The following is a 12160-nucleotide window of genomic DNA, read 5'->3' as shown; positions in this document are numbered from 1 at the left end:
GGGGGTGGCATGCTTTGGGCCCCACATGCATTCGCGTTTGACGCGCCCCCTCCATCATTTGTTTGGAATGTAAACGTCAGCCATCTGGAGTGGAGTGGCACGTGCGGAGCTGCACGAGTGAAGCGAGCGACACTCTCAAGGGTACTGCAATCAGCGTCAGAGGGACAGCCGACCGTGTACAGGAAGGCACACACATTCCGGCACATCCTGCGTTCCAGGCCAGGCTGACTGTTACTCAGAGCCTGACATACGAGGTTCTCTAAGGCTAGAAGTCGATCAGTCCGTGAGTGCGACATGGTTGTCGGGATTGTACCCCCTCACTAATTTCAGGTGAACTCTTAGTGATTTTGTTAAGGACACTCAGTATTATCTTCACATAAGGGTTTTGATGAAGGAAATGCATAACACAAATATCTACTACACCAAAAAATCGAAATTCAGAATAATATGGAAAATATAAGCATAATGTTCGCTACATCTCAAGTAATTCAGCTGAGTAAATGATGCTACTATTAGACATTTTTTGACTATATTTGTGGTCTGTCTGCTTTTTAGAATCTCATAATGTAGATTATATGAATTAAAGGATGACTTTAGCCATATACATGCTCTCCACAGAGGACACCAAGGTCAAGCCCTCAAATTTTTTTCTGCAACTCCAATATTCACGATCCATTACAGAGCACAGTTAAGATGGACTGACACTTTTGACCTCGGTATTATAGAAATCCTTACTTCAGCGAATTACTAACATCCGTCGTACTGCTCACAAGCGAAACAGAAGTATGGCAGCATTGTTTTAATCTTCAGCTAAGTCTCTGCCAGTGATAACTGAGATGAAGCAGTTTGAAGAGCGTCACCGTGAAACAGTGGCTGGCCAGTTTGTTTGCTAGAGAAGAACATCGGTCCTGTGGGCAGGGGAGTTAGCAGAGCTCACATCAGAAGAACATCGGCCATTTCATAACGCGACGTATTGTGCCAACACTGGTGGCCTTATCTCCTAATGACAGGTCATTAGCCAAGAAAACCATCTCTCTTCGTATTTAATTTAAACTCTCAGCAGCTGAAGATGGCTCTCGTTGAAGAACTGGCAAGTGCTGTTTAATAATACGTACTGTATATGTTATATTATATATAATAAATAAACGCTATCCTCCTCACACACAAACACACGCGTAATTTAATTCCCTTAGCATGGTTATATTATCAGAGAACCCCAGACCGCTATCTAACGCTCACATTTTTGAAGCGACTGAAACCCAGAACTTGTACGTGACACTCTCCCTCCCCCTCCCTTCTCCTCCCGCCGTTCCATGGTGTTCAAATAAAGCGGACATTGTTGACATAACAGAACTGTATAAATACATGCGAAGATGCTCACCGACAATAACATTACTTGAAGCCTTTAACCCCGACCCCGTCAGCCCCAGACGCTATTTAAAAGGACGCTTTTATTATCGCTTCTGCATGAGCCCCCTTCCCCAATGCAGTATCAAACATTCACGTCATGCGGGCGTGACCAGGGCAGGGAGCCGCACCCCCAGCCTTTGGTCCAATCAGAATGGAGACCGGCTTCCTTCTTTGCCAGATGGCTTCCGATATATAAGCGTGTCTAAGGCTGATGCAATATAGCGCCTGGTTCCGATAACACGTGTAGCATATAGACAGCCAATCCGGGAAGCATCTGAAGGACACACAAAAAAATCTGTAATTATTTTTCATAAGCACCTATACATTTTCCTGGTGAGTAAATATTTTTAAATGTGACATTTCACGTTTTGCCAGTATTTCACCATTGTAACGTTATATTATTAATTATTGATATTACTGTTAATTTATTGGAACGTGTCTTCGTGTACAGTTTCAATGTACTTTTAGCAGAAATGGTTTATCGTATGCTTATTATGGACGTAGCAGCTTAGATGCTTTTGTTATATGTATTCGGTGTTACTTCGCCCGTTATAAGGAACTTACTTGATGGATATGGTAACTATGTTTAATTTAGGGGGCTGGTTATTCCGGAAACAGAAACGAATGAATCACTTGTTTTACTTTCACTGCAAAGGCGTTATGTACTGTAATGATGCGTATGAAAGGAAACGGAAAAATAAAGGTACTACGTGACGGCTTCAGCATGTTTTCCTCTCTGCCAACGCATCGTATTTCCCCTTCACATTTACCCATTTAACTATAACGAATCTATGTGGATAAAATTTTGACCATTCAACGGTGTATTATGCAAAGACGTATCTGATTTCTAATTTATAAAGCGACTAAGTTACTCGATTTCACTTATTCCCCGAGCCCCCCCACCGTCGTCAGAAATAGCATTTAGTACAGATATAAAAATATTTTTGCGATCAGACTTTTAAAACTCTAGTGGTTGGCCTGCTTATGTCGTCGGCCAGCGTCGTATCTTATTACACAAGTATGAAAGCCCAGCGTTATGAAATTTGCAAAAGGCATACGTGCTGTAAGCACATTAGAAATGTCGCCGAGCCCTTAGAGGAATAGATGCATGTAATTTTACTTTAAAATTAAATTTTTACGTCGGCTCGTTCCATTTCCACCGACAAAGCGAAATCAAACAATGAATCGTGTGTTATACAGTTAGAAATCTATAAATAAGGACAAAGTTTCCCGTCCGGTTTTCTTTTTTGTTTTGTTATTATGAATGTGATTTATAGCTGTCTGGTGTACCATATACGCTTATTTTTGAAGCATTTCTGCAAAGAAAAACTGCAATCGCAGCCTAATATTCAAATATACTTGATAACTTCTACATAACCTCCGTTATATTTCTTATTTATTGAAAACCAGGAGGATCTGCAGTTCAAACGCGACAAAATTTCTTAGTAGCAACCGACTGAAACAATGATTTTAAAAGTGTATATGAACACAAAGCTGCTGGACGGCGTGAAAAGTTTAGTTCGAACGTTTGGGCTGCGCGTTCAGTCTCCTGCTGGCGCGTCCCTGCCTCCTGATTGGTTAAAAACGAAGGCAGGGCACTATAAAAAGTCGCAAATGATAGCGAGCCGCCCTGAAAGCCCAGGCGCCGAGGTAAGAGCGAGTTCGCTCAAGAAAGATGCATTCATGCAAAACATTCAGATAGTATTTTGTCGAATCATTTGTTTACAAGGAAATTGTAAAATAAAGAAGAACGCGCTTATCTATTACAGTTTTTTACTAGAATGCCATGTAACGATCTTATTTGTCAAAGTATTAAATAAAACGTCGTTGGTTAAAAACATTTCTTAAAGTATTTCAAGCTGTTTAATTCGTTAATTAAATATTAACGTTCTGTCAATTAGATTAACTTCTGACCACCGTAAACATGCGAAAATAATGTCACTTTATGTCGTGCCAAACACGCGCTGTAACCTGGCGGTTCTTGAAATACACTGTTCGCTACAAAAGGGACGTCCGTCTTGGTGCAAATACCAGCATCATTTTGTTGTTATTTTGAGCTTGGTGAATGCAGTTTTGTGTTTTTGTTCGTGTACCTGTGGGGGAAATAGACAAAAAAAAAACGGTAGAACAGTAATACGGATATGAAACGTAACTAATAACGCAGGAATTGCTTCACGTGACGTGGCCCTGTGACTTGTTGTGATGCTTGGAATGCTTCCACCCTTTAATCCCCCTCACCTTCCTTAGGTAAATTAAGATGCCTTTTGTCAGAGCCCTGAGCAAGGTGGCCAAGCAGGTCCTCCAGGATCCGGGGTGTGGCTGTCATCCCATGTCCATCGCTGTCCGCACCATCAGCTTCTCCCCTCGCCAAGTCACTTCCGATGCCAATTTCCACTCCGTCTCCTTCTCAGAGACGGACCACCCCAAGGTCCTCATCACTGGTAGGTTTCCCTACAAAGCACCTGTGGTCTTAGCTCTCGAAAAGATCGCTGTCATTCTTCAGCGACTTCTTCTCGTTGATTCTGGTTAATTTTCGCTACCAGGTGGTCTTGGACAGTTGGGGGTTGGACTGGCTAAGTTGCTACGGTGAGATGTTTCCTCCATTACGAAATGAATACAGACTTTGCTAAATTGGTCAACCCAATTATTGTATCTGTTTATTCACTTTAGCTTTCAGTATTAAAAACACCTTATTAAGTTACTGTTGGCCATTTCAACTATTGTCACTGTTTAAGAATACATCCTGTCAGTTCCAACAACCATGTCTACCACACCCAAACTAAGCAGTCGCACACATTTCTGTGCTAAACAGCATTACAAACTAGGCCACAGGCTAGCATTTTTTTGCTGTTTGAACATATAGGAACAGAAGCAGGACGCGTACATATGCCTTCTTTTGGGAATGGCTTTTTGCGTTGGCTAATTGTGATTCTAAGTCTGTTTGCCATCTTTTCACAGGAAGAGATTTGGTAAAAATAATGTAATTCTGTCAGACATCAGGAAACCTCCAAGTCATGTTTTCCACAGTGGTGAGTCTACCTTGTGCAAAGTTAAAGGCTGATTTATTGATCACACTGTATTTTTGTTGACCCAGTGAATGAGTTATTGTTACAGACGTCCTTTTTTGTGTAATGCAGGCCCTTTTATTTACTCTGACATTTTGGACTACAAGAACCTGCGTGAGATTGTGGTGAACAACCGAATTACATGGCTTGTCCACTATAGCGCCCTCCTCAGCGCTGTGGGAGAGGCGAATGTGTCTTTGGCCCGGGCTGTGAACATCACAGGTGAGGAGCGGATCTCTGCTGACCCGGTTCTGCTGGCTGAGCGGCCTTTGCTCTGAAAATGGAGGAGGTTTGCATGATGAATGTGAACTGGAATTCCGACAGGAGCCGCAGAACCTTGCGAATTGACAAAGACAGTTTCCTCCTTCAGGCTTGCACAACATCCTGGACATTGCGGCAGAACACGGCCTGAGACTCTTTGTCCCCAGCACCATCGGTGCATTCGGACCCACCTCCCCCCGGAACCCCACCCCTGACCTTTGCGTGCAGCGACCCCGAACCATCTACGGAGTCTCCAAAGTCCATGCAGAGCTCATGGGAGAGGTAACGGCCATCCCATGCACCTTACGGCTGCTCCATATCACGTCGCATTCTAATTGCAAATATACGACACGTGCACCATAAGCACCAAGGCTTTAGATGACGGGCGTAAACATTTGTCCACACGCAGGTTTTTTGGTAGCACGCAGACATTTACCTATGCCTTCAGTTTGGTAGTAGTAACCCTAAAATATTAATGAGATGTGTATTGTGATGCCCAAAAGTTAATAATCTGTATAAATTTAGCGTATCTTCATGTTTATTAAATTTGGTCAGCAGTGTACGCTGCATGTTTTGGTATACCGCGGGCGCGATAGGCACTTGAGCTGTGGTGAAGAAATGGAGAACACAGCAGCCACAATGTATTTTGAAAGAGGAGATATTGTGGATAAAAGGTAAAAAGTTGGTGGTGGGTTGCCAGTACAGTTAATTAAACACAAGTATACACCAAACTTGTACAGATGACTAATTTTTGGGCCTCACATACACCTCTGATAAATATTTTAGGCATAGTACTAATTTACTTACCAAATTGTGGGCGTAAGCAAATATCCGTGTGGACAAAGAGCCAGTGTCCGGACGAATGTTCACGCCTGTCATCTAAAGCCTTGGTGATTATTGCGCATGCGGCATATAACCGTGATGTGACATCGCGTAGCAGCCCTTGTGTGCATCTGGCATCCTAAATGGAGAGTCAGGGGCTTCTGTCCCTGCAGTTACGCTCACAGTTACGTCTCTTCCGTCTCCCAGTACTACCACCACCGGTACGGCCTGGACTTCCGGTGCCTCCGATACCCAGGCATCATCTCTGCGGACTCCCAGCCTGGTGGTGGCACAACCGGTGAGCGGTTTTTATCATGTTGATGTCTAAAGGAGGTTTTTTTTTTTTTTGTGTGCAGTATAAGACCAGCTGATCCATTTCAGAATGTGTTCTCCTTCACTCTGGGGGCATGTTATGGTAGAATTATCCAGATCCCAAGTTTACTTGTACAAGCGTGTGTATCTTCACAGCTTCAGTTGTATCATTATTTAGTTTTCTGTGTGTGTGTATTTTCTTCAATTTTAATGGAAAAAAAATGTCTATACAGGCGTAAATGTCCTCCTAAATTCTTTTCTGTTCATACTCGTTGATTCATGTGGTAGCGAACACCCTTCCAGCTCATTAATAGCATGTCCCGCTCGCCCAGACTACGCCGTGCAGATCTTCCACGACGCAGTGAAGACCAGCAAGTTCGAGTGCAACCTGAAGCCAGACACGCGGCTGCCCATGATGTACATTGACGACTGTCTGAGGGCCACACTTGAGGTGATGGAGGCGCCGGCCGAATCCCTCACCATGCGGACCTACAATATCAACGCCATGAGCTTCACCCCTGAGGAGCTCGTGACGGAGGTCCAAAAGCAGCTGCCTGATCTCCAGGTCACCTACAACATCGACCTCATCCGGCAGGCCATAGGTGAGGGATGCCATTCTGCCACAGAGATCGTCAAGAATGGCTTTGTTACCCTATTAACTGAACATCAGATTGTCGTTGTTTATCTGCATTCTTGTATCAGAAAACTCTAATCGCTAATTCTCATTCTAATGACCTTTTCTTGTTCCTCCAGCTGACAGTTGGCCCATGAACTTTGATGACAGCAACGCCCGTAAAGACTGGAGGTGGAAACATGACTATGACCTCCCAGAGTTGGTCCAGACAATGCTCAACTTCATCGGCTCTGATTCGCAAATAGCCCATGCTAACTGAGCATGCCCAGGCTACCTGTACATAGTGGTACATAGTGTAAAAACTAGATCTGCTCACAGCAGAAGCTCGCGGTCTGTAAATAGTCTTACTCCATGATTTGGGAAATGCATTTGCTAGAGATTCTGGCAGCCAAGCGGTCTTCCTTCCTCTTTGTATCTAGAGGGGATCTTCTTGCACTATACTTGATTCCAATTAAATTACTGGGAAACAGTTTTGCGAAGAGAACTTTCCAAGTGAATTGACGGGAAGCTTCTGGAATCTGTAGCTATGGATGCCAGCTACGTTTCAGGTACAGTTTAGGTCTGGGAAATGTTGTAAAAGTTAATGCCACGGAGGGAGAAGTATTTCGCTTCCTTCTGGACCCTGTCATGAAGATGGATTTGAAGAGACCAAAGTAATATTTCTGTGCAAATTATTAAAATCTATCAGGGAGTTTACTTGACGGGAAGTTAAAGCATGACCTGAAATTGTATCATCCTTCTGTTAAATGGTTTTAAATTGATTTTCTCTGCCTGGGTAACAAGGAACAGTAACTATGTTTGATCATTTGTGAGTAAGCTTGTTTTAATCCCTGTCAGTTGAACATAAAACAGTGGAACACGGAATTACATGACAAACACAATGGTCTATTTTAAAATGGCAACGTACAGATGACTGTTTGACAACATGCATAATTTAAGGTTCACGATTAGAATGCAAAAGCAATTCTGAAATGTCTGGTGATTTCCTCGGATATTTATTTTATAAGATATTTATTCTGTGTACAGTGGAACTTGGCAGATGTTGGCATTTGTTTTGTGACACTGTCCTGCTCAGCTTTATTTTTTACTTTTCAAAAGGCGTACACCCTCCATTTGGGGAGTCACCCTATTTTAGACATGTTTGTCGGCTGTTTATGCAGCTACGGTGACAGCTTATGCACCTTTATTTTTAATGCTAAATATTTACCGTAGAATGAAATTATAAGATTACATTATTATAATTACAGAGAAACTTTCTTTGGAATTATAGAAAATAATTTTGTTTTTTTAGCTGCCCCTTTGGTTCCCGGAAATATTCATCAATGAAATGTGATTAAATACGAGTTCTTCTAGACTCTGCTTGTTTTCTGTGCCATCGTCACTCTGCAGGTTTTACTGTCAAGGCTGGACCAAAGTAAGTGGATACACTCATTATCAACACTCAGTATCAACACTCAGTATCAACACTCAGTATCAACACTCAGTATCACTCAATATCACTCAACACTCAGTATCAACACTCAGTATCACTCAACAGTATCAATATCAGTATCAATATCAGTATCAACACTCAGTATCACTCAATATCACTCAACACTCAATATCAACTCAATATCGGTTTATATATCAGTATCAACACTCAATATCACTCAACACTCAGTATCAACACTCAATATCAACTCAATATCGGTTTATGTATCAGTATCAACACTCAATATCAACATTCAGTATCACTCAATATCACTCAACACTCAGTATCAACACTCAATATCAACTCAATATCGGTTTATATATCAGTATCAATACTCAATATCAACACTCAGTATCAACACTCAATATCAACTCAATATCAATTTATATATCAGTATCAACACTCAATATCAACACTCAGTATCACTCAATATCACTCAACACTCAGTATCAACACTCAATATCAACTCAATATCGGTTTATATATCAGTATCAACACTCAATATCAACACTCAATATCACTCAACACTCAATATCAACACTCAGTATCACTCAACATCAACACTCAATATCACTCAACATCAACACTCAATATCAACACTCAATATCGGTTTATATATCAGTATCAACACTCAATATCAACAGCCTGTGCTTCAAACCCCTAGACTGAACTCCAGCCCATGTATCCTCCTCAAGGCCCAGCTTGGCCTGGGTATCCCTATGACCAAATAAAGCCTTGCTGGAGATTCTATGCTTGGTCAGGGCCTCTGTTTTGACACCTGCCAGAAAGAACTCACTCCACTTCAGCTGCCAGATGCGCGCAGAGCTGCGAGAAGAACAGGCAGTCAGACTTGAGAGGAAAGTCAGAAACATCCCTCCCCAATATTCATACTTGCCCCCCGGACAAGGTTAAAAATGTCCCTTGTCAGGTCTCTCCACAAGAGGCAGGGCAAAGGGTACAGATGCGCAAGGTGGAACAGGGAGGGGAAAATATTTAGTTTTACTGAATATTAATATTGGAGATACAAACCTTGGTATCAAAGGAGATCAAAAAGGAGATCTTGGTATCGCCCATCCCTAACATGGTCCCGGTGGGAACTCCAGGTTACTTCCAGAAGGGGTTTGGGGGAGCATTCGAAGAGGAAAAAGGACTCTCAACAACTTCTTTCTATTAGTGTACAAGTTAAATTAAAAACTATATGTTCCTCCATTACACAATAATTATTACAATGACTCATGCATTTAGGTGCAACTCTGAGAAAACAAGGAAAAGATGGTTGTACATGCAGGAACACTGTGTTCCGTGGTGCATGAATGAAATCACTCAGAACCAATGAAATTGCAGGGGCGCATTTCGGGGGGCCAGTCCAAATTTTGAGGGCGGGTGCTGCCGAGTGATTTATACATATGATACCAGGTTTTAGAGAAGTCTTGAAAATTTAGTAATAAATCACAGTTATGCTTAATTAATTTGGGATTTGATCATGTGGGGGAACCCAGCGTAGAGGTGCAGCAGGAAAAAAATGACTCACCTCAAAATAACTCACACATTCACTTACATGTCCACACGAAAATGATCCCCATCCACACATCATTTACGAAAGTATACTGGGTATTATGACGGTATTTTGATTTCCCGACGGAACACTATTCATTCGCTGAGCTGGGGCGTGGGTAGTGTAGGTGGTAAACAGTTGGATGCTGTGCTTTTCAGTTTTTTAGAATTACTAATTTGCTGATTGTAATTTTGGGCCAGAATTTGATATTGAATGAGTCATTGACGGTTAATGAAGAGTTCATCTTATGCAGATATCACATAATTTTATAACTCTCTCGAGTATTTTCTTTGTGTTGTCCAGTTTATGAGTTCAGTATCCAATAATTTGTATAAAATGCGCTACAAAGGACCATATATGCCATATATGCATGCTCATTTATCGATGTGTCATTATCACTTCGAAGCGATACCAAATAAACAAAAAAATGTCATCACTACCAAAGTCTAGCTAAAGTAAAGTGTTGGCAGGAGTTCAGTAAGAGAAATAAGTTACATGCAAAAACATGGGACAGAAGTTGAAGCAGCATGTAGGAATAGCATCTCTCATCCACTCGAGAAATTAAGGTCCGGTCAGACCTACTTATGAAAATGAACATTAAAGCTGATGGAAAAAAAACTGACCTTTTATTAAACTGTTCACTTTGAATATTTTACTAAATTCTGGAAAGGAGAACATTGACGGAGGTTGAGCTGCATACTGGCAAGGTGCAGTGTGGACACAGGAAGGTGGAGCTGGCCCCTCTTCTATCACTGACCGCTTCTCCAAACAGGTGCAACATTGTGTGAAAGACTCTAAAAGTAGCTTTACAGTAATTTATTGTTTCTTCTTGGCCTACGTTGGCTGATGAAAAGGTGTTAATTAAAATAAAAAATATTATGTAAGATGGTGGGTTTTTTTGTGGTCGTGTGGTATTTAGTTTAGCAGTATTTCGATAGTCTACAAAAGGAACATTAAAAGCTTCTCCATATAACTCACCAGCAATAAAATAATAAACAGCGATAGAGCTATGTTTTTATGTGTACCCTTAGCCCACTGGAAAGAAAAACGTGTGAAGTGCGATGCAGGCTAATTCAGACTAGGATGTAACCCCCCCCCCGCATCATTTGACGACGGCATCTTGCTCATCAGAGGAAATATTGCAGTATCATGCAATAAAGGGGTTTCTCAGGGTAGAGTTTATAAGCTTTTAAACTGCTCACTTGTAGCGTGAAGTAGATAGCTGACGACGTCTTAAGGTCTTAAGGGATGTTGCCCACGCAGCAAAAACTGCAGAAGTCCGTAAAGATGACTGGGTAATCAGTGTGGATCGCGTAAACCCGCCTCGTTGAGGTTCTGTTGATATCTGGTCTTTCTAAATCATCTAAAAGACCCGATAAAGGAATATCACAACTGCCATTGTCCTACTATTGCAGTTCCTCATGTTTTGAACTGCAAAATGGCGGTGTAAGCACTGGCATCGTGGGACAGTGACGCGGGTCAAACTCAGAGGCCTATCCAGTGTTTGCTAATCCTAGGCCTAAACAGATGACTTTTATAATTTATAGAAAGCAAACTAAAGAGACACTGGGCTGTATGTGCAGTTTTAAAGGTTTGCACTGTACTGCAGCACCGGATCATGCTGGGACATTGTAATTAGCCCTTTGTTTGTGTAGTTACAAATACTTGTTGCATTTCCTGTTGTGACATGTACACCTGCCCACATCTTGTGTGAACGCTGTCCGATCCACGTGTGTCTCTAGTTATTATGTAAATTACCCAACGCGTGTGTGCCTTACCGTCTGGCGTTTGACCTCCCTGCTTTTCCCAGCTGTATGTGGTTTGATGCTTGTTTAAGTACCTGTATTAGTCTTTTTTAGGACTTAATAAAAAAGGCATGTTCTCTCCTACAAACAGTCTCCTCCTCATTCGCCGCTGCGATGCCTCAGTTTGCCCAGATTTACAATTTAATGTTGGCCAGTGTCATGTACATTGCATATTAATGTTCTACCCCCAATAAAAAAAATATTCTGCAAGGTTTTGTGTGGTAAAAACACGGTTTATCAAGTGTTTTTATCAAGCAATGCCATGGTCCCAAACCACGGGCCTCTCAGTCGACAACTTTAACCATCACCACCGCTTTGGTCGACAGCTGAGGTGGTGCTAGCCTAGGGTATCACATACGATTCGACTGCTACTGTTACTGGATAACATAGCGAAACAGTGGAAGATCCCAAGATCCGCCCTTTCCTGGTACAGGCCTCTCTTATTATGTAATCCGACTGCAAGTCATTCCTCCAGCACTAACTATATCTTGCGGGAGGGGCTAATAGGTTGCGTAAGAATTACATTCTCATCAGTTATCATCAGATTATCAGGTACGTACCTGAAAGAAACTAAGTCACGAGACATGGGGCCTGAGCAGGATAAGGAGGAATGAAAAAAGTTCATACTTCTCATGCGATGCCCCCCAATCGCATTATTACCACGTCTTCAGCTTCCCTAAAATAAAACGTTCTGGGCAGTGAGCCAGTGACTAGGACTAGCTTTTACCGGACCCCCAACCGCGTGAGCCTTTCGTCTATCTGCTGACTCGGTCAAATACGGGGGAAATTTATGCTCAAGACCAGGTGGGTCACTTAAATTGAAAA

The 12160-nt window shown here is 42.1% G+C and overlaps 1 protein-coding gene across 1 annotated transcript; it reads left to right on the top strand.

The window, feature by feature from the left end:
• Positions 1–1593: 1593 nt before the first annotated feature.
• Positions 1594–7858, top strand: tdh (L-threonine dehydrogenase). The gene is made up of 9 exons (XM_048985258.1): positions 1594–1743; positions 3658–3851; positions 3954–3996; positions 4369–4439; positions 4548–4697; positions 4846–5018; positions 5766–5856; positions 6203–6472; positions 6624–7858. The coding sequence occupies exons 2-9, from the start codon at positions 3668–3670 to the stop codon at positions 6761–6763; spliced, it is 1122 nt and encodes a 373-aa protein (XP_048841215.1). The 5' UTR covers positions 1594–1743; positions 3658–3667; the 3' UTR covers positions 6764–7858.
• The last annotated feature ends 4302 nt before the right edge of the window (positions 7859–12160 follow it).

This window comes from Brienomyrus brachyistius, chromosome 19 (genome assembly GCF_023856365.1).
Source record: "Brienomyrus brachyistius isolate T26 chromosome 19, BBRACH_0.4, whole genome shotgun sequence".
Classification (NCBI taxonomy): Eukaryota; Metazoa; Chordata; class Actinopteri; order Osteoglossiformes; family Mormyridae; genus Brienomyrus; species Brienomyrus brachyistius.
This window is presented reverse-complemented; position numbering and strand designations above follow the sequence as displayed.